Source organism: Passer domesticus, chromosome 24 (genome assembly GCF_036417665.1).
Source record: "Passer domesticus isolate bPasDom1 chromosome 24, bPasDom1.hap1, whole genome shotgun sequence".
Lineage (NCBI taxonomy): Eukaryota > Metazoa > Chordata > Aves > Passeriformes > Passeridae > Passer > Passer domesticus.
The window spans coordinates 3,123,017-3,146,803 of NC_087497.1; the positions used below are offsets into that span (position 1 = coordinate 3,123,017).

Below are 23,787 nucleotides of genomic sequence, written 5' to 3' on the forward strand. Positions count from 1 at the left end.
GCAAGTCCTGCTCCTCAAAGCACTACCTCAAATTAAACTGTATGAGTAAGAGCATTGGCCAAATGCTCCCTGAACTCTGGCAGGTTTGGTGCTGTGACCACTTTTCTGGGGAGCTTGTTCCAGTATCCAACCACCCTTGGGGTAAAGAACATTTTCCTCATGTCTAACCTGTGCTTACCCTGACAGCTTCATTCCATGTCCTCCTGTCCTGCTGCTGGCCACCAGACACAGGAGAGCAGCACCTCCTCCTCCTCACAGCCTTCCTGAGGAAGGTGCAGGCTGTGATGGGGTCACCCTTGAGCATTCTCTTCTCCAGGCTCAACAAGCCAAGAGACCTCAGCTGCTCCTCGTAAGGAGGAGCCTGAAGGCCTCCCCCCACCTTGGCCACAATCCAGTGCCCTGATGTCCTTTCTGTACTGAAGCACCCAAAACTGCTCAACCCAAAGCAGGACTCAAGGTGAAGCCACCTGAGCACAGAAGAGTTGGACAGTCCCCTCCCCTGGACTGGCTGTGCCTGCTGCACCCCAGGACACATTTGGCCCCTCTGGCTGCCAGGGCACATGACTCATACTCAAGTGGCCATCAACCCAAACCCTCCAGATCTCTTTCCACAGGGCTCCATCTCTGAGTTTGTCCATGTAACCAGGATTACCATGTCCCAGGTGGAGAATTCATTGCTTACTCTTGTTAAAGTTCATAAGGTTGGTGACTGCCCAGCTCCCTGGATCACTCTATAAGGCCTCTGCTCTCAAAGGAGATCACAGATCCTAACACAGCAACATCAGCAAATTTATTTCATGTACATTCAACTGCCACATAACATAATTTATGAAGACATTAAGGAAACCCCACCACTGACTGCTCACCAGCCTGACAATCTCATTTACTGTAACTCTTTGCACCTGACCTATCAGCTCACTCTTCACTATGGATTTATCAAGCTGTGTCCTGGACATTTAATCCAGGGATGCTGTGAGACAGCATCAAAAGCTTTGATTAAGTACATGTACTTGGTTTGATACTGGCCAATGCCAGGCACCCACAAAAGTCACTCACTCACTCCCCTGCTACAGCTGGGTAGAGGAGAGGAAAATTTAATGAGGAGAGAAAAATTTAGTGAAGGCTTCATGAGTTGAGATAAGAACCAAGAGAAAACATCCATGGGCAAAACAAGCCCAATGTAGCACTACAAAGTGAGTTTAATTACTAACAAAATCAGAGGAGGATGAGAAGTAAAATAAGCCCTCAAAACCACCTTTTCTTCCTCCAACCCCTCCCTCCTTCCCACTGTCAGTGCAGGGAGATGGGTTTTTTGGTCAGCTCATCACCCAAGGTTTTTCTTCTGTTGCTGAAGGAGAACAGTCCTTCCCCTGTGACACTGTGGGATCCCTCCGACAGGAGACACTTCTCCCAAAACTGCTGCAGGGTGGGTCACTCTTCCATGGGCTGCAGTCCTGCAAGGACAGGCTGCTCCAGCCTGGGAGCAGGGCCCCCTCTCTCCACTGCAACTGGATCACAGCTCACAGCCTCCTCCAGGCACCCACCCCTCCAGCAGGGGCACCTCCCCTCGGGCTGTGGGTGGAGCTGTGCATCCCCTGTGGAACCCCAGGGGCTTCGGGTGGATCTCTGCATCCCCTGTGGAACCCCAGGGGCTGTGGGTGGAGCTGTGCATCCCCTGTGGGTGGATCTCTGCCTCCCCCATGGACTTCATGGGTTACAGGGGCACCATGTTTCACCATGGTCTCATCACAGCCTGCAGAGGAATCTCAGCTCTGGCACCTGGAGCACCTCCTCCCCCTCCTTCTCCACTGACCTTGGTGTTTCCATATTGCTTCCCTCACATGTTCTCACCTCCTCCTCTTCTCTAGCTAGAATTCAAATTGCTCCCCTTTGTTTTTTTTTATTTTCTTCTTAAATCTGTTATCACAGAGGCCTTACCATCATTTCTAATTGGCCCAGCCTTGGCCAGCAGCATGTCCAGCTTCAGAGCCATCAGGGACTGGCTCTGCTGGACACGGTGGAAGCTTCCAGCAGCTTCTCACAGAAGCCACCTCCATGCCCCCCCACTACCAAAAATCAGGCTGTGCAAAACCAACATGATGAAATCATACTCTTCAAAATATCTGTGGTGCTATTTCCAGCTTAACATAAATATCTTCACAAAGCCTTGATATGAGTCTCCAGATCTGTACATCATTCAAAGGACTCTTTGAATTAAGAGATGGTTCAACACATGCTTACACTACATGCAGTAATGCATATGAACCAAGGAACAAACTGGCTGATGAACTGTACAAGAAATCATGGAAATGCATGAGACATTCTGATAAAACACTAGAATGGTGTTCTGCAGTAACTGTAATCAGCCAGTTACCTCTGGTGCCTGCAAGAGACGCTGGATTAGTCAAAAAATAATGTTTGCTTTAGACTGACAACTTAAGAAAAGATTTCAATTCAACAGCTCTTCCATTGCATTAGCATCTTATTATTACTATGTAAGGTGAGTAGTTAAGAAACCAGTGGTATGGTACATTTCTAAAAGAGAGGATGGCACATAACAAGAAAGTTTTCCTGCTTTCTGCACTTAAAATATTGCCCAAACAAGCAACAGTGTTTTCTAACAGACACTACCCTTGTTGGGAGAAAACTCACAATGTACACCTGAACAGAAAACTCATTTCAGGTGCCAGGTACATATCACATACCTGTAGTGGAGCTTACTTGTATTCTTCAGGAGTCAGCTTAGCGGTCCATTAGAGAATCATTTTAAGATTTAAATCTATGGTAAAGGTTTCTGTTTTTCACAGGAAAAACCTCTGAGCATTAAACTCTTGATCCAGCTGACACTTCACATTAAAGGAACTTCAATGAATAAAGCAGAAAGAACTGCCTGACCAAGAGGCAGCCTGCAGTAAGATCTCCAGTTGCTAGGAAACAAGCCTCCTCTCTTCCTTAAAAACTGCATCTGTATGACACTGTGCTTGACTACTCATCGAGGAAAGCTAACAGTGCTTCAATATGGGTATTTGATGTAAGAGACTGCTACCACAACAGATGGCCAGGAGATCACTGTTGAGGGAGAACTCCCACAAAGCTGGCTTACCCATTATCAGCTCAGCCACCTCTTCAAGTGGAACTGCTATTCATGGGCCTAGCAGGAATTTAGTGCCCACAAGCAATTCAAAACAATTCTCTAAGTCCCTATTTCTACACCTCTTGGCTCACAGAATACTTCTTTTTTTTCAGGTCCATAAGAGGAATAAAGGACATACTAGAAAAAAAAACAAAACAAAACAAAACAAAACTCTTTTTATCTCCTCTAAGAATTCTAAAGATTTCCTCTTGTTTACACAGCTAGACATGCACTTGGCAACTGCTTAAATGAAGTTTTACTAAAGTGTCAGAGCCAGCTAGTCAAGACATGGGAGGTATTTTAAGACTACTTGCAGTCAGTGAAATTAAACACTTTCAGTTTAACAGTTACATTTTTATCTTCCAGCACAAATGAGACAAACTCCGATGGAGGTGGATGCCCTGCCAGTGTGCACAAGGGTCTCAGCTTGCTGCAGTCTTTGAGAGTAGTCAGTAAGCAAATGCTCCCCGAGGGTGGCAGGTCTGTGCCCTCGGGCCAATTCTTTCACACCTAAACGAGTGTGTAGTGAGCTTTGCAAAGGAGGCAAACGAAACTGAGCTCTTCTGTCATGCAGATGTAGGTGATGATGGTAGGAGCAAAATGCAGAAATGACTCACTAGTCAGACATCTGTCTTAGCTCTTAGCTTTACTCAAAAGTGGAAAGTTTCCTCTTCCTGAAAAAGGAACAAAACCTGAGGAATAGACAGCAAAATGAGAAGAGTTGTTTTCCTTCAGAGAACCTAATTTTGTACTCAGACCCAAATTTGTTACATTTCCATACATGTCCATGAACAGACTTTCTTGTTCCTTCTCTTCCTAGCTCTCCTGCTGTTATGTGTTCTGTCACAGCGTTCTATCAAGCTTCTCAAGACTAAAACAACTTGCTATAAAAAAATCAGCACAGACATCCTGCAAGCCTTCCCTTCCAAACCCTTTAGCCAAAAGGGCAGTGCAGTTTCCAACTCTATACATATCTTAAGAGCTCTCTTAAGCCAGGACCAAAAGGTAACAATAAGATTCCTCTCTTACCCAAAACACTTGCAGTGAAAGATAACTTAAGTTACACCACAATATTATGAATACAACCTTTACAAAGCATGGATGGCTCTAGGGCATGAAAAGACTCTGTGATTACTATGATGAACATTCCAGGGAAACAGCACCCTCTTGGGTGAGCATTTCTGCTGAAAGTCCCTGTGGAAAAGGACAAAGGGACAGGTGCTGATGTGCAGAAAGGTATGTTAAGCATGCACAACTGGCACCGAGGTCTGTGTGTTATACAGTAGCAGTTGTTGCATGGTTATCCCAGCTGTCCTACAAACCAACTCTCATCAAGACAGACATAGCGAGTTGTTGGCATTCATCTGCTGCACTCAAGCTGACCCCAACCTCCTTGGTTCAGGGTTTGTTAAGACAAAAGTGGGGGAGAAGTCTTGGTATCCGTATTAAAGCTAAGTGCCTGAGGCACAGAACTACATGGGATGTCACAACTATGGTCCCACCAGAATGCTGGTATTGTTTAGTCGCCTAAAAGGCCTAAGTTGAAATTATTTTTTTAAAGCCCATTCCTGAAGCAAATATTAATGCCCCAACCAACCATCCTCAGCCAGCTGACAGTAAAAATTAGGAATCACCAGCCTAGCACATGGCAGTGCAATTTATTAACAGCCATAGAAGCAGCAGACAGAACCCAATGCAATGCTGCTATGAAACTTGCTGTAACAAATTTGGCAACCCATATTTATATTTGATGTCAGTTCCCTTTCCAGGCCAGTGCATTAAAAAACAGAATTAAAATGAAGAACTCTAAACAAGAAAGGCAGGAACCTGACACACCTTCAGGACTGTTCACTCAACTAAGCATCTGATGATCATTAACACGAACTACCAGTTCACAAAACACAGCTTCAGCAAGGCACACTGAGCTACTCTCACATCTGGACTAGGAATGCTTTTCAGGAACTCATCACAAAACCCCAAAAAGCATGAAATACAAACCATTCAGAGAAACTAAGCTTTAGATGACTGAAAAAGACACTTTGAGAAGCTGCTGTTGTACTGAAGGTTAAAATGGCAGCTTGACTAAGGCAACTGAAAATCCATTGCACTGGAGCTCCTTCTGCAGCCCCTACTCCCAAGTCTAAAAGCAGAGCTGCATCCCTTCTGGGCCCTGTAGGAAGTAAACTTTGATTCCTATTTCTATCAAATGGAGCCTGCTAGCACAGAACATCATAGAGATCAAAGAAGTGACACAAGTGAAAGAAGGAAGACAAACCTTGTAACTCATCAGTGACTTACAGTCTATTACAGAAATTAGCATTTACTTGATATGATTCTGAAGGTAACAAATGATTAAGTTAATTTAGTAGACATCTACAGATAGTTGCTTAACACCAACTCCAACCATGCCCTACACAAGGCCAAGAGACTAATTCCAGCTGCTCAGAGCAAGCAGAAAAACAATCCAAGGTTTTCAAGATTGCCACAAATGCAAGACACATGGTAGAAGCAACATTTTAGGCAGGTATTCAACTTCTCAGAAGTACCCTTTACTTAAAATGTCTAATGCTTTACTGGAGAAATGTGCTTTTGCCAGATTTGTCTAATACAGACTCCCGAGTCACATTCAGACTGTTTAGGTGTGCCTGTGGAGTATCCCAGGCTACCTAAAGATGCACGTGTGCAGAAGAGCTCCAATGAACATCACAGAACCACAGAATTAACTATACTGGAAAAGACCCTTGAGATCATCAAGTCCATGCCCTAACACCTCCTCATCAACTAAAGCATGGCACTGAGTGCCACATCCAGTCTGTTTTTAAACACCTCCAGGACCGTGACTCCACCACCTCCCTGGGCAGACCATCCCAGTGCCCAATCATTGTTTCAGTGAAAAATTTTTTCCAAATGTCCAGCCTGCAATTCCCCTGATGCAGTTTAAGACTGTGGCCTCTTGGCCTGGGAGAAGAGGCTGACTCCCACCTGACTACACCCTCCTTTCAGGTAGCTGTGGACAGTGAAAAGGTCCCCCCAGAGCCTCCTTTTCTCCAGGTGAAACAACCCCAGCTCCATCAGGCACTCCTCCTTCACCAGCCTTGTTGCCCTCCTGTGGACATGTCTGAAGATCCCAATGTCCCTCCTGAACTGAGGGCCCACAATGGGCACAGCCCTCAAGGTGCAGCCCGAGCACAGGGGCAGCAGCACTGCCCAGCTCCTGCGGGCCACACCACTCCTGGGCCAGGCCAGGAGCCAGTGGCCTTCCTGGGCACACTGCTGCCTCGTGTCCAGCTGCTGTCCAGCAGCACCCCAGGTCCCTTTGTGCCTGGCCACTGTCCCCAGCCTGCAGTGCTGCAGGGGAGTGCTGTGGCCAAAGTGCAGAGCTTCTCAGAGAGTGTTTTTGAATGCAATCACTTCTTTTATAAACTGTTGGTATTGTTGCTGTCACTGTTCAATTTCTTATCTCATTGCTGTTTACAAGTAAATTGTTCTTATCTCAACTCGGCCTTTGTCTCCCTCTCAGCAGAGGGGGAGGGGGAAAAGGGAGCAGCTGAGTGAGGTTAAATGTTTCCAGCTGAGTTTAAACCACAACAGTTCAAATGCTTCTGCCATGCTATTAATACCTGACATGAAGGCTAGGGAAGACTCCAGTCCAAACTGGCTGCTCTTTTTTTAGCACAAGGAGCAACATATTGTCTCAATAAATGTAACATGTTTCTATTTATTTATTAAAATACTGACATACTTCAACTCAAAGAGAGGCTACCCAAAGCCAGAACAAAGGATTCTGCTATGGAAGAAAACTTAAAATACCTTTTTTTTTTTCCTCCTTAATTTTTAAGACTTTACTTTAAACTTTTATTCCCTTCTGTATTAATTTAAACTTTAGACTACCAGAGGTAAACTGCAGTCTAGTGCACTGTTAATAAAACAGATAAAATACCTACAAAGTACTTAATGGCACCACTAATGGGAAAAAATTCAGAATAAAGGAAGAATTTACTAGAAGACATTAGAACGACTATATTACATAAAGTGACACTAGCCCCTCCTGTTCCTCACCTCTCAGCAGTTTCTGATTTCCACAGTCTAAACACAAAGTGCCTCCCCACCTAGAGTTAATAACACTCCACACTGCCCTTCCACATGAATCTTTTATGCCTCTGAAAAGTATGGACATACTCAATTCCTCCCTGTGAAGAGTTCAGGGAAACATTTAAAAGCACAGAGTAATGAGAAACAAAGCACCTCAGGAAGAAAAATTTCTGTATTTTTATGATCAAAAAAGAAATAATGATTTTTTAAAATGGAGTTTCAAAATATTCAAACTCATGGATAGTACAGTCCAAGCAGAGATGCACTGGTTGTACAATTGGACACATTATTCAAAATGCCAGTGAGACAGTTTCATAATAAATTTATTTAGCAACATATGAATACTACCCCACAATACAATTTAAAATGCAACTCCTCTGTCTTCAAGTCACTGCTTACCCACCAAAACTGCCCCAAGTAATTTCTGAACAACCACACATCTCTAAAAACACACTCTTACCTTCCTCAGTTTCTACTGGTTGCTGGGATAGAATTTTAAGAAGAACTGGATTTTTCCATACCCCTTCCCTTGTGATATCCACCAATATTTGGAGGTTGTTATTCCCAAATTCCAGTAAAGCATCATGTGAATCCTATAAAATGTAAAAAAAAGTCATTAAAAGTCTCAGCTAAAAATTAAGCCAATATAATTTTACATTATCTATTCTAGTATTTCACTACATGCTAATACTTTCACACTATTCCTCTCAGTCATTACTGCTTTGACAAGTTTGCATTGGGATTTTAATAGTCCAATGTCGTTTCACTTCTCTAATCCTACTGCAAAACGTTCCAATTTCAGACTACTGAGCTGACTGAAATGGCTTAAATCAAAAAGCCTATTCTGCAGTTGTAACTCTTCTGCAATTTTTATGGTTCTCCATGTACATGTGTATATATATTGTACAAAATACAAAGGAATTGTAGGAAAAACAAAGGATGATTTTGTATCAAAGCATATAATGCTATTGAAAAACTCAGAAATACTAGATTTTCAAAATGAATAACACAATGGTAAGAGTCTAAAATTGTACATTTAGTGTTTACACTAAAGATGAGCCAGTCAATTCACTTTGAGAGTCATGAAAGCCATCAGTCATTAACTGAAAAATGCCATGGGATATTTCATCATTAAGATGAAAACTTTCTTCTACTGGAAATGAAGATGCAAATTTCTTAGAAACTAATCTATGTCCAGTGCATTTAGATCCAGGGATTTCTGATCCTAGCACATTTGATGCTGTGAAGCTGACCCAGAGACTCTCAGCAGGTCTCCAGCTGAGCTTCACCCACAAAACCTCTACACACAGCACATGGCTCAGAGTGATCAGGGCCTGCTGCTTTGAACTCTGGAAATCCGAGGAGCAAAGGAGGAATTTAAAAAAGACATTACACATGGGAAGAATCTAGAGTCTAACACAGAAAAGAAGGCAGCTTGAAACAAATTCCAGTCATTTCATGTCCCTAGTAGAGAAACAGATGTAGGGTGACTTGAACTGAAAGCATTAAATATCATCTTTCAGAATTTCCTAATGCTGACAAATAAAGCCAACTAACTGTAAGTGATTTGTGGCTACACCTTCAGTAAAAATGCTTCTCACAGCAGATCTTAAGTTCAGTATGTGGCAATGCCCCCTCCTTCTGCTGAGCTGTGTTTCAAGCTGTTGTATTTTTAACACAATCTTTAACCTCAGGCTTGCTTTTGATAGTCTCTGTTGTACCCTTTAGATACAATGGAGAAAGGTTTCTAGTGACTTGAAGAAACCACCAAGGGTAAGAAACCCAGGGGAATTACAGGCCAGTCAGCATAGCCTGACCCCAAAAAGAACATGAGACAAATTCTCCTGGAAACTACATGCAGTAATCTGACCACCTTCTGTGATAAGCTACACATGACATCAGTCATACTTGGCAAGGCTTCTGACAATCTCCCACAGTATCTTGAAAACAAAATCGTTAAAATAAGGAAAAGTGGACAAAATACAGGTTAAAGAAACCAGCTCAATAGCCAGACTTAAAAGGCTTGTGACAAACTGTACACACCCAACTGGCAGCTGTCTCCCAGTAGCACTTCTCAGGGTCAACAGTGAGTTGGTATTTTGAACACATTTATTGTCTGAATAATGGGACAGAGCAGATTCATTCTCTGGTCATACAGAACCAGGAGAGCAGCTGACACTGCTGGGCAGCAGCCAGAAGGGCATTCAAGAGGCTGCAGAACACTGACAGGGACTCAGTGAAGCTCAGCACAGCAAATGGAAGGGCTGCCCATGGTACAGCCCCAAGTATCAGAACAGGTTGGTCACCAGCTGCCTGGGCTCCAGATTGGCACCACAGGTCTCTAGGGTCTGTAATTTAAGTGTAGGTCAGCAGTGAGCTCTTACTGCAAACAAGGCTAGCTATGCTGAACAGTCTCAAACACAGCATGACCAAGAGATTCCTGAAGTGGTTATTCCCATTTGGCCCTTTTGTAATTCCACTGCAGTACAACACCTAGTTTGCAACTGTACAATTCATTTGCCACAGTAACCCACGTTCAGCAAAGACCACCAAGTGCAGAAGGAAGGGTGAAAATGAATATCTTAGAGCTGCCTTTATCTTCCCTGCATTGCCAGAAGGTAGCTGGAGCTGTCTAGCAAGGGACTCACAGGAAAGGAAATTCTCTAAGTGTGTGTGCAGGAAGCGCTTCCATATGTAAACACTCATTTTGAAAGGACTAATGAAAGTTTGTGCATTTTCCATTTGTTAAAGACAACATGTGGTAGGGGCAAGGACCCTAAGCAATCTGATTTAAGAAAGCCCTCTTACTCTGAGTGAAGAGGTGGATCAGATAACTAAGCTTTCTTCCAGCAAACTCATGCCTCTGCCACAACAGAAACCTTCAGAGAGCTGCAGACTGAGCACACTGAAATTTCAAACTATGTCTGGAAGCACACTTTGTGGAAGTCGGTGCTTCTGCCCTATATGAGTATTTTTCCAACTGCAAGAAAAAAACCAAACCAACATCAGACTGAGCAAAAAACCACACATTAGTTCTTTCCAAATGCAGAACTATACTGCAGACTTCCACCTTCTAAGGACCATAAAATTAGAAGTCTCATAGCTAAATGCAACAATCAAGCAGTTCTGGTAACTGTAACAATCTCATCTTCCTTAGCAGTATGAAATGTTTTCTATAGATATTGCCCCAAAGTTAATTTTAGTTTTAGATAACTGTTGTGACCATGTTCCAACTGTCAGCTCATAGCAACCTGCTAACTGAAATCATTAAAGACCACGCTAATTCTAAAGTGATTATAAAGAAAGTAAAATTAGTGAGTGACTTATTGGTAAGACCACCTCAAAAATCAGGTGTTGGTACTGGTAGAGGAGTTGGTGCTAATTGGCAGATGCAAAGATAGCCAAGTAGGATGCTTGCAATGACTGAGTTCTGGTCTTGAGCTTGCAATGCTACTCACAAGGTTAAAAGTAATTTTGGAATGTCACACCTGGACCCTAAAGACACAAGGGACTTTAAATGCTCTTGACCAGAGCTCAAACTGCTCTTAGCTATCAGCATTGAGACTGACACACACAAAGGTTTCAGGCTGTGTTTAAGCATTTGAGAACATCACTTAAGCAATCCTTAGGCTCACACAGCTGTTCTTCCTCTCAAGTCTTTGCTTCCACGGCATGCTGGAACAGTCAACAAAACACACCACAAACACTCCCAGGGAACAAGTGGGTTTTTTTGTTTTGTGTTGCTTTTTAAAACTAAAACATGATCAATTCCCCACTTTACACTGAGCTAAATGGCATGCCAATAGAACCAGCCAGGTGAATGACACACAATGCTTAACAAAGTGCTACTGTCAAAAGATGCTCAAGTTGTAGCAGCCTCAGAACAGCTTTAAAAACACCACTGGAAAACAACAAACTGATCTAAATTTCCATCCATGAAACACCTAACCACAGCCCAGTTTCTGTAACTGGTAGTTACTTCCTATGGGAAGTTTTTGTATATTATCTTCAGTCTTGAGGATGATTAAGAAAACAGCCACAGGTGTGCAGGTAGACAAGATACTGGATGTCACCTAAAAAAATCAATAAAGCCCATTTCAACAACCTCTACTTCAGGCCCTTCCCAACTACATGTCACACAGCATTAAGTCTTTTCAACACAACAGGTTGCCAGAGCATCCATCATGCCTGCTCCTCCCTCACACTAATGGTACAGCATTAATCTCAGTCTCAACTATAGATCAGGTCAAAGACTAACTCCAAAAAACTGTCAGCATTTAAGAGTTTATGTGTTCAAACTTCACCTTGAAGACTGAACTTGATGAGATTTAATTAGCTTTATTCAGCACAGGTGTTATGCCCTAGAAAGGGGTGGAACTACCAAAGCACTGAGGAGCCAGAAGCCACGGCTCAGAAACAGCCAGAGCAGCCCACTCACCTGCCAGCACTACTGCAATGACATGGCTGACAAAGAAAACTTTAAAAATCATACAACCTGGACACAGGTTAGGTACTGAAAATATCACTGTCCCTCAGATCATGACATTCCATGATCCAGACATCCCACATAAACAATGTCTTCCCAAGAGCAACTGCTCCCTAAGCTGAGGGTTTCAGCATGCAGTACAGAGCCAGCAGAGCCCAGCCCAGCTATGGGCATCCATCACATCTCAGCACCTCTGGGGGCTGAAAGGACCTAGGAAGGTGAGAAAGAAGGGACTTTTGATACAAGCAAGCTGATTTGTTGAGTCAACAGTGTTTGAGATTCAGGGTATCAGTATCAAAATACCAAATAAAAAATTCACCAATATATGTAGCATAAGCAATTAACTACTGTCAGTACACTGCCCTTTCACTACAGTGCTTAGCTGAACCATATTGGACCTGCTGAAGAATATAAAACTAATATTAATGGGAATATATGCAAAAATCTATTATGAATACATCAGAAGTCCTTGAAGAAACTCAATGCAACATTTACATGTACAGATCCCATCAAGTTACAACAGGTTCTAAAGAGCAAGACATAAAACATTTCATTCTAGATGAAGTCAGGAAAGAATAATACAGTAAGAGTCTATGGACAAAGTTCAAAAGAAAAGACAAGCCTTGAAGCAGTTTACTGAAGACATCAGGATTTTTCAGTCCTGGCAGTTTAGAGTGATCAGCATCTACTACAGCTTCACAGAAGTTTTTGGCTTATGCTCTCCCTCAACTCACAGTTTTTCTAAATAAAGCAATGATGCTCTTTGTAAGGCTTGAAGGGAACCCTGTTCCACAGCCCATATTCAATACTCAGAACAACACATCTCTACTCCCACCGAAGATGTTTTTGAATGCATGGTTTTACCCTTCTTCACCTGACTGGATGATATTGATCCACACAGAACTTCTCCACTGAGCTCCTCCCCCAGATTAACAGTTTACTTGTATCAAAACCTGTGTTGTAATTCTGCCCCAATCCTTTCACTCATATTTTACAGCATTCCCCATTTGTGTCTGCATCTTTTTGCTTGCTGCTACTGAATAAATCCATGCTGAGACTCCTGCCATAAAATCTCACACCTTGTTTTGATTTTGCCCAAATTGCCTTTGATCTTGCCTAGGGATGAGGAAAACTGGACTCACAGGTGACTGCAGAACACAGCTGCTGTTATTTAGGATACCAGAACAAACAGGTTCAGACACCAAATAAAGATTTTGACTGCATTTTGTGTGTCCAGTACAAGCTGGACATCAATGACACTCCACTTTCAGGTCTAGGACAATCCTCACACCTTGATGCTTTGAAATGCAAGCCCTCACTCACCTTTCACATTCCTGGGATGAAAATTTATTTGAAGTTTCACTGACTCCCATTACCTGTGTAATTGTTACAGAGCAACAATTACTGCAGGCAGATCCAAAAAATACCTCCCATATTAGGAGTTACAGTCCTCTGAAGCCATGCTTGTCTGTTTTATTAGGAAAGCAATAAGCACATTTACATCCATCAGTCTTGGGCATGTGCTAACATAATTCTGCAGTGCTTTCCTAATGGATTTGCCTGGAGATCTGCACATCACACAGTCACACACAGGTTTAAACCTACAAGAGATTCCTGTCTGAAGGTCCCTGTTGCCCTTCATATGACTGACACACTCCTTCTGTGGTGACAAGTGTGCTCCTACTGTACTCCAAGGCAGGTACAAGCATTGTCATTCTCATGCTTCTGCCAGAGAGCTACTTCAAAATCTTATTAGAATCACCTGTTTGTAAAAGTCCACAAACCTCTCCAGGAATTTTTCAGAATATCACCATGTTTAATCAGTTCACTATCTGAACTACAGGTGAGTGCTAAACTTGGAAGCCGTAGCTTCAAAAAGTCACTACAAAAGCCAAGCATATATTACTACTCCTGGCAGCAGCACATCTTGAATTCTCCCTTGATTCTAAAAGTTGACATGAGAGATCTGAGCTTGTGCCACCCTTTATAGAACCCCAGAAGAGAAGGGCTCACATGTATGGCTCAAACACCAATAGTGAGATGCTGAGGACCCAACCAAGGATTGTTGCTAATAACACATTGTGAGAAAGACAAAATGTGGTTGGAAAAGTTACCTTAACCCTTCATCCAACCCCCCCTGCTGTGTGCCTACATGGTAGGTAAAGCACTAATACACCAATTTCCATGCCAAGCATGTAATTTACTAATAAAATTTTGGTTTTGTGCATCCTCTGCCTTCTGTAGATTCTTAAGGCCACAAGGATTTACAAATCTTGGATACTCTGTCCCTCTTAAGAGTGGGACATCACACCCTTCTACCACTGGAATTTAACAGCTCCCTTCCAACATATTCAGCATAAATAGAGCCATCTCATCAGACTAAAAATCTGCTCTCTATTGATAGACATATCAAAGTCTGATTGCTCATTTCAAAATCCTAGAAATGCAAAGATCTGTTACATCACAGAAATCACAAAACTTAGTAACAAGAATTCTCCTTGCAGATCGCTCCTGTTAAAAGCCAGCAACTTTTAGAGCTGTGCTGTAACTCTGCTATAATGAAAAAAAAAGCCTGTATATGCCTTCCCATATTCCAAAAATCTTTTTTCACGTCTAGGCCATCTCAACTACAAACACATTTGCCTTTTAGTGTAAGATAAGATCACAGGGCTTAGGGGAGACCTTATCCCCATCTTCCAGTATTTAACGGTAGCTAAAAAAATTGATGGATACTCCCTTTTTACAAGAACTCACATGGACAAGTCATGGGGTAATGGGTACAAGTTACTCCTGGGGAAATTCTGATTGGACAACCAAGGAAAATTTTTCATAAAGAGAAGATTCAGCCACTGGAAGTCTCCCCAGGGAAGTGGTGTATTCTCCAACATTGGACAATTTAAAGATTTAGCTGGACAGGGTGATGGGCTCCAACATTGGACAATTTAAAGATTTAGCTGGACAGGGTGATGGGCTCCAACATTGGACAATTTAAAGATTTAGCTGGACAGGGTGATGGGCTCCAACATTGGACAATTTAAAGATTTAGCTGGACAGGGTGATGGGCTATCTCATCTAGACGCTGCCTTTGTCCAAGAAAGGCTGGACCAGATCATCCCTGAGGTCCTTTCAACCTGGTACTCTGTGATTCTGATTCACTGCTCTTTACCCTGACTATATTAGTAAATTAAAGAGTTACTTTGGAAACACTAAGTTTCAACATCTTGCATCAGCCCTGACATAAAAGATGAATCTGTGGCTGACCACCCTTATCTGTGGCATCCCCACAAACAAAGGGGTTGGGAGCACAGACCCAGCCTTTGGCCAACAGCCAAACAGACAGCATAGCTGGGCACTATCAAAATGATCTGCTACACCCTCAAACCTGGCTCTGGAGTGCTGCAATGTCCATTGTGCTCTGTTACAGTCACTAAGGGAGTCACAGGACCCATGAACTCAAAAGAAAGGACAGATCTTTTTCACCACTAAGGCAACAGGATTTAAGCTATTCAAACTGCATTTGTTGCTATTACCAAGTACATGCCACATACAAGTGTTTCATGACAGTAAATATTCCATGATATTTCAGTAAAAGGAGGTTTCTCTACACCTGGACTCAGTCAAGCACAGACCATCTCTGTTCCTTCTGCTACTAGCAGGATTACAAAGCTCTGCTAGACTGCTTGTCTCAGTTTAAAGTGACAGGTTTATTCACCTTCAGTCTACTGAAAAGTTTTCACACCTCTTGTTTCCTTGACTGCAGGGAAAACAAAAATAGCAGCTCAGTACTAGCATCTTCAGAGCTAATGCAGCAGTAGCCAAGCCTCAGGGACTGCGAAAATCCCCAGTCAAAGGGGTATAAGGTCATGCAATAAAGACAGCTGCAAGGTCTAAGTCACTTCCAACTATTTCCTGCCAGGATCCTCACCTCAGTAATTTATAACTGAGATTAGCTTCCAAATTTACCAGTCAAGCTAAAGCCAGAACAGGCAATAGCAGAAGCAGAGCAGCCCCTGGTCCTGCAAGGGCCCATCAATATGAACACAGCAATACCACTCCTGGCTTTCAGCTCCATGAGGAACACCAGTTCCTGCAGAGAGCTAGGTACTACCTCCAGACTAAAACCCAGAAAACATCTCTTCTTCCTACACAGTCTATATTAGCCATCTTGATTTGAGTGTAGGAGTGTTGTAGTATGAGCTTATTTCAGCACCATCCATAAAGAAACACTTCTAAAAACCACCTAGACTAAAGACCTGCCCTACCATTTCCATCCCTCTCAAATCAGGTACAACCTGCCACTTAGACCTCCACAAAAGCTCCTTTATTATCAAAGCAATGCTTCAGAGCTGTTAAATCATTTAACTCAATCTACCTCTTCTACAAATCATTCAATCAAGACTAACTAAGGTTCTCTTGCTCAAGCTGCCATCAACCGTGTGGTTATAAATATGCTGTTGGGCCTTGAGACTCCCAATGAGGCTGCTGCAGTCAGACTTTTGCTGCTCAGAAATTCTTGCTGCCTAGGTAACAGCAATGCAGGACAAGTGGAACTCAGGGGAAGGGTAGAAGAGAAGGAATACAACTGCAGCCTTTTTTTTAATATGTAAATTGCAAAAAAGAAATTCAGAACACTTACCTGAATGGATTGATGGAATCCTAACCACACCTCATGTGGTAATTCACTTTCAGGAATTGAAAGCAGTAGCTCAAAACAACTCCTGGAAAAGCAAAAGGCAAGTAAACAAGCTACCTGAACACATTCTCTTGTTACATTAAATAACATTTCTGGCACATGCTACTTAGTATTCAGCTAGGCAATGACAGTAACACTGAAACATGTTAGATTGTGCAAATCAATTAAAGGCCTGGAAGAGCCTGTAAACCAGGCATGATTCATCATATGGAAACAGTGCTCCTTTTACTACATGCAACCTCTCTAATTTAAGATTGCAGCTAGTCTTATCATAAAGATAGTCCATTCAATGTAGCTCAGGAACACTGCATCACAGAATTCTATTCTATTCTTTCTTCTCAAGGGAAACCTAGTAATAATTCTAAATAAAGCTCACTGCAGTCCCGCCTGGTCTCTGCCTAGAGGGAGAATGAAAGCCAGCTTCACCTAACTCAACATTTCAGCACTGACACAAGAAAAAAAACCCCAAGAACAGCTTGACAGAAGACACATGCATTAGCACCAAAATGGATCCGGACAAGGTATGTCAAGAGGAGCATCAGCACCTAGAAACACCCTCTGAGCCTTTGATAACAACGGGGGAGCATTCCAATACCTACAGCACAAAGGCAGGACTGCTGCCTGTCTTGTTCTCAAACAGGAGCTATCCAGCCTTGTGTGGAGCACATGGATTGCCTAAAACCCTACTGAACAGTTAGACCCAAACTAAAAGTGTTAACCATGACACTCTGCCTAGAGACTCACAAGACTCACACACAGCAGAAGTTTTCATAAATTGTGACAATATAAGGAAAGAAAACTAATCTAGGACAAAAAAGCACTATAAGCTTTTTCATAAGCTACATCTACACTGTTAGATAGTTTAAACTCTTGCTACTTTTTCTTCAAAACATCCTCTTTCAAATGTAAAACAGAAGAATGATAGGGCAACACATTGCATCTTATGACAGACAGACAGAAGAACTGAGCTTGGGGAAGTGGAAAAGGAAGAGATGACCAGGAAGCAAACATGAGTTTCAGATTTGCTCAGTACTCAAAAAGAATGTCCATCTTCCTCCTGACTAATGCATTTAACAGGTACCTACCAAATGCTATACATACTCAGTTTTTAGCCAGATTCAGTAGCCATATACATCAACAAGACCAAATGGATGAATATTCTTAATAAAATAACCAGGACTTTGTTTTGCCTTCTAGTCCAACTTGGCAGTACAAACTAATTCACCAGCCCAAATGTTTAGACCCAGGTGGTTGCTAACAGACTATCAAAACCAACTTCATGAAACACCTGAACTCTATTTTAACATTAAAACCCCTAAAACTTTAAAAACCCAACAAAACAACAACAAGAAAACCAACAAAAATCCCCAAATGAAAAACCAACAACCAACCAACCAAGAAAATCCCTAGGTATGTGTTCTGTTTCCATCCAAGTCACACAGACTCTCCACCCAGCAGCACATTTGCAAACTTCATGGTCAATGTGCTTTTGTAAAGTCTTTTGATGCACACCTCACTTTCAGTCTTAGTCAATCAATCCTACCTATGTCCACTTTCAATTCCAAGAATTACATTTTCTAGAACATTTCTTTGTCATATCTGTGATATTGGCTATGTAATATAATAGACTTGAACAAAATAACAAAGCAATCTTTTAAATAATTTTTCTAAACTTAACCATTAAGTTGCTACTTGGACAATGAAATAATCTGCAATTACATTTTCAAAGTATTATGTACACAGGGTGAGATAGTCTAGGAAGACAAGAGGATTTAATTTATGCCTCCAGAGTTATTCTCTGTTGTAGTAACACAGGACTGATCTGAACCCAAAGGGAAAAGTTCTTTTGCTGCAAGTTTTCAAATCCTCCTCAGGATCCCAGCACAGAGAGCTGTGGTCTGGAAGTCACTCCATAAGAAATCTGGAGCTCCAGATTATAAGCTACTACATAAAACAACTTACAGCACAATTGTAAAAGTAACATCCAGGATATTCCAATCACAATTTCCTTGGCAGAAAACCAATTAGAATTCTAAGTCAATTAACTACGTTTTTTAATAAGAATTGATTCAAACACACAGGTGTATAAAACCTTCCCAGTGCCAAGGGGGACAACACACTATTTAGCTTAATTCTTTCCTTTGGTCCTTATTATACAATACTTTAAAACACACCTCTGCCCCTGAAATCCCATTTCCCTCTTTACTGCAATGCAGCTAAATGGAGTTTACACGTCATGGCTAGGCCACAAATCCAAATACCAGGATCATGCCATGAAGTCAAGCCTTTCTAACCCTACAGCACCAGTGCCACCACAATGCCTGCCTATACAAAACTCAATTCTAAACTTCAATCACAATTTTTGCAAATAAACTGTAATGGGTGCTTGAATGTTTACATTATTAGAAAAAGATATTATCCACTTCAAATATATTGAATATATATAAAATACATTCAAATATATATTATCAACTTCAAAATATCTTTTAAGAAAGGTGTCTTAGATATAAATTTCTTTATTTTGGAACAAATAACTCTATGCAAAATTCAATATATTATTTGCACATAATTTTTCAGTAATACCTCATTTCAGTTATACCTCATTCACATAAACTTTTTAATTAAATTTTAAAACCTTTCAGAACTGTGTTCATCTTTACATTGTATTAGAACACTTTTCTATCCTAATCTTCTCAGAGACACAAAGATGACTCATTATACATTGGATTATCAGCACGAATTGTTCACTTGTTGCCAGGAATTTTCCTGTGCTTATTAAGAGTTGAATTAGCTCCTAATGATAGACAGCAGAGTGGCAAATGCAAGCTAGTGAATCAACCTGCAGCAGTGGATTAGGCTGAGGAGAGCTCTGTGACACAGGCAGCTCAGTGTCACCTGTGCCAGTGCTGAGGGAAGCAAGCAGGCTGCTCCTGCAACAACACCTGCCACATTCCACAGGTACAGCCCAGAGCTACAGCTCCAAGCTACAGCCAGACTGGTCTGATTGGTTCCATACAGCTTTACTTCTTAAACCTGATGGCATTCAAATCTCCTTTCACTTTTTATGGTTGAAAAAAAACCCATACAAACACCTTCTCAAAGCTGTCAAAGTGGTAAATTCCCTTTCAGTTCAGTGCCAGCACATCACCCAGGAGAAAGTGGAAAGCAGTTCAATCTTAGTTAGTGGCAAACACCATATGACTTATGACCAAATATTTCTTCTTTTTTAACCTATTTATCTTAGAATCAAATAAACCATTTTCAGATAGAAGTAAAATTTTCATACTGATGGTAATATGACACCTTCCCCCTCACACCAGCTCAGAAATAAAGCACTTACAGAAGCCTGAGTGAATAACCAGCTCCAGGGGTCTCCTGAGATTCACAAGGATAGCCAGGTAACTAACTGAGTGAAAGAATCTCTGATATGGCTAATTCTTTAGTAATTATTCTAGAGGCAATACCTTTGGAACAGGGATACTGGGGGGTGAGTGGAATGCAGTGTGCTTTGGGGCTGTGAGAATAACCTGTCCAGGTTCCACTTGAGCAGGTGAGTCACTCCATGGCCAAACAGAACATTTCTGTTCCCCACCACAGACACCCCCAATCGTTTGTCACATCTGCAATCTACAAGAGCAACCACCCCAAGCTTTCCTTTTGTTTCCTAAGGTTGGACAGTGGACCAACAATAGCTCACACTGCATGAGCATCATGTTTCTTATGGCACAGTCCCTACATCATGGCAGCTGCACTGTGAACACAAAAAGGACCCCAGCAGGGAGCAGGGGAAACCACAATATTCTGAGTTTTGCTGTTACTGGCTCACCCTGCTGAGAAGGAAGTCAGGAGGAGGAAATTCTTTTCCTCCTCTTCAGGAGGAATGTTGGAAGGGAAGGAGGATTTCAATAGGAAGTAGAGCACTTCTGCTTTGGAACAGCAAGTTTGCTCATTTCACTTCCAGTCAAGGTTCAAGTCTGAAAACACAGTGTGGATGACAGCTGTGGGTAACCCAACTGTCTCCTCAAAAATCACAATTACATGAGAACAGTATGTTTTCATGTCCCTAACTAGGTAACAGTCTTCCTCCCTTATGGAACCTCAACTTTAATTCCCTGTTCTACCTTCTCTCACAGTCCCTTGGAAGCTTATGAAAAAGAAAAGCTGTGGGAGAGTTAATTCGGGTATGCAATTATCCTCCTTATCTTCCACCTCACTCTTTGTATTTCTCATTCTTTAGATTCCTTTCAAATGTAATCATTATAAGAAAGGAAATTTCAGCAAGTCAGCTCTTCTACTGTCCTCTAACACAAAGTTTTCTGAATATACAGGCTACAACAAACTCCTCCCACTGAAAGCTGGAAAAAAAACATACTAGCAAAAGCAAAATATTCTGATATTCCCAACAAGACAAAAGCAATTTTGATACAGAATTTACACCCCAAGATACCCAACAGTGGCAAAATATACAGAAAATAGTCCAAGTAGAGATGCCCTACAAACACAAAATGACAAACTTTTAAAATTACTTAAGTAGGAAACAACAAGCTAATTAATGATAGTATGATAAAGACAATAATACTCAATCCTTAAGGGGACAGTCTGAAAAAGCAATGAAGATATTTTGCCAAAAATGTGTATCATGTACCAGGTAAATGCAGTTAAAGTCTTAGGTTTCCACTGTAAGAACCTATGACACACTTCTCCTGTTTTCAAACAAAACCAAAACCACTCCTAGTTCACATATTTCTCACAACTAAAAAGAAAATAATTCAAGTCATCATTTGGAGACAATCTGGTTCTGAGCTGTTCACTTATATTGCAAGTCAGTCTGTTACAAAATAAAGTATTTGCCCAAGGAGTTCACTGCTAAAGTCCATCCTAAAGAGAATACCTGAGTTCAGACCACAAAACAAGTAAGAGACTGATAACAGAAAACCCCAAAAATTGTCACAGAATCACTTCCATTCTATGATGATGTTCATATTCAAGGTTCTAGATCTTCAGCCTCCCTCCTCAGATGAAACCTCACCAGGCAAGGAACGAGCAGCACAGCACTTTGTCCTTCTCAGGTTGTCCTGATTATAGCCAGTGCACAGGAAAGCCCTCAGTCTACACTCTCCAATTACAAAAAGCTGCTTTGCACTTAGGACAGACTTTGAGGAATTACAAGTTATCCAAATTCAGCTGATGGACTGTAAAATGTTTTCTATTCTGTTCCAGGAATTGCTGTGCTTTAAGTCATGTCTAGTCTGCTTTGCAATCTTACAGCACAACTCAGACTGCCATGAACAAAAATCAGCTTGTCCTTTTCAACAAGGGACACATTCAGAAGGCCCCTGCACTAAAGGGGACAGGACACACAGAGCTGCAACTGCAGAGCAAAGGATACAGGTTTATTAATCCATGTGTGAAAGTCTAATATTGAAGCTTCTGTTTAAGGAGTACTACACTAAGCTGCTTCTACAGAAAATAATACTTGCAGAATGTTTTAAGAAAGAACAGAACCTTCCTAAAACCTACATGATTATCCAAATACAGAAGAATAAAGTATTTGTCCATGTTAATTAAATGCTCAGATACATTTTTGTGATATAATTAAAAACGTACTAAATGTACCAGATAAATTGCAAATATAGTTGTCAAATCAAGCAATAAACAATTTCAACAGCTTGCCCTTTAATTTATAAAGTGCAGTTCTTTTTAAAACAAACAAGAAAATGAATATACCAACTTAAAACTTACAGCACTAGCCTGCCAAGTACCAAAAGAACATCTTCACATTCTGTAGTCAAGTAAGGTCTTGCATTAGCAAAGCTTTGGATGGAGATTCGATACACTTCCAAAAAAGGTAAAATATGTTCCGATGCACCCCGACTGCCAGCATACTGGAGCAGTGTCTGAAACAAAACGAGGGATCATTAGAAGTTCTTACAACACACTTTTGCTTAAAAACAAATATCAGTACACAATATCAGACACATACAGTGGAATCATTCTGGAAGCGAGAAATTTTTACTCTGAAGAAGAATTTAAAGTGACAGCTTTTTAGCTCAACAGAAATTCTCCCTTTTATTGAAATATATTTTTAATTACTTTATTATCTTGATAAAGTTATCAGAATTTGTACTGGGAAGAAAGCTAGATGCAATTGGCAGAAATGTGAGCTATTAAGTACAAAATTCAGGGAGAAGTCCTACACTTGGCTCTTTTTGTGCAACTACCATGGAGACAGAACCATGTATGTAACACTGGAATCTTTATTACTACTGAGAATGCACAAAAAATAGGCAGAAACTCAAGATTAAGAACATTACTACAGATGTAGTGTTTTAAACATCCATGCATTACTCACACAGCAAACATGAAGCCACCAGCAAGGGATCCAAAACCCAGACCTGATCATTATGCAGGCATTTTTCCAACACAATTACCCCAGATGTTACTCCTTGGCCACAGCCATCCCACATTACCTGGGCACGGTACTAAAGCAGCAATATAAAATCTAGCCAGTTTTAACAAATCACATCAACACAGGGACAGCACCAGCACACCCCAACGTTTTTAAAAGGTACCTACACTACCATGCTGTGCTGCGAAGTACAATTTGAGAGCAAGTGGGGCACTGAGCTGAGGACACCTTAGCTCTGCTGACTGCTTGCTTCACAAGTGACACCCTCCTACACCCCAGAGCAGTGATGCTCGTGCACTTACCAGCTCCCTCTGCCTTGTGCTACTCTCCCTACACTAAACAAGGTCACAGTCTTGGTTAAAGCAGCTGCAAAGGGAAAACCAATGAAAGAAGCTGTGCTTTTTGGAATCCTTAGGGCCAGGACTTGGCCTGCCCAGGGAGGTGGTGGAGTCACCATCCCTGGATGTGTTTAAAACAAGCCTGGATGTGGCACTTGATGCCAGGGTTTAGTTGAGGTGTTAGGGCATGGGTTGGACTCAATGATCTTTAAGGTCTCTTCCAACCCACTGAGTCTGTGAATTCTGTGAAGATTGCATGGGGAAAAAAAAAAGTTCAGAGTGCTTCATCCTACCTTTTAAAACAAATCAAATTGTCCTTACAAGGATGGTGAGCCATATCAGTTTTCAAATCACTTAAAGTTGTGACTCTGACACAACAAACTTATTTTAACACCTTACAAAAACCTACATGATCTTATCAGATGGTGACGGAAACATCACACTATGGAACAAACCCTTCTACAAGCTTGCTAAAACCACATACAGTCATAACAGTGACCAAAACCTACCCTCCATCACAGCAGGAAATAAGTGGCCAGTACCCAATGTTACATCAGTGATATAACTGCACTATATTAGTCCTAGCAAGGACTAATGTAAATAAAAACAAGGCAGACTAGCAGAACCATGTGTCAC

General features: G+C 41.5%; 1 protein-coding gene across 2 annotated transcripts in view; it reads right to left on the minus strand.

Annotated features, from left to right (window-relative positions):
• Nucleotides 1-23,787, minus strand: part of RLF (RLF zinc finger) — a 37,289-nt gene that overhangs the window by 9,237 nt on the left and 4,265 nt on the right. The window contains exons 2-4 of one of the 2 annotated variants that reach the window (XM_064398471.1): nucleotides 22,147-22,301; nucleotides 16,348-16,429; nucleotides 7,686-7,818 (exon numbers count right to left, since the gene is read on the minus strand). In XM_064398471.1, the coding sequence (XP_064254541.1) occupies nucleotides 7,686-7,818; nucleotides 16,348-16,429; nucleotides 22,147-22,301 (370 nt within the window). Of the gene's footprint in view, nucleotides 1-7,685; nucleotides 7,819-16,347; nucleotides 16,430-22,146; nucleotides 22,302-23,787 lie in introns of those variants that run through there. The other variant, XM_064398472.1, reaches the window with a different exon arrangement.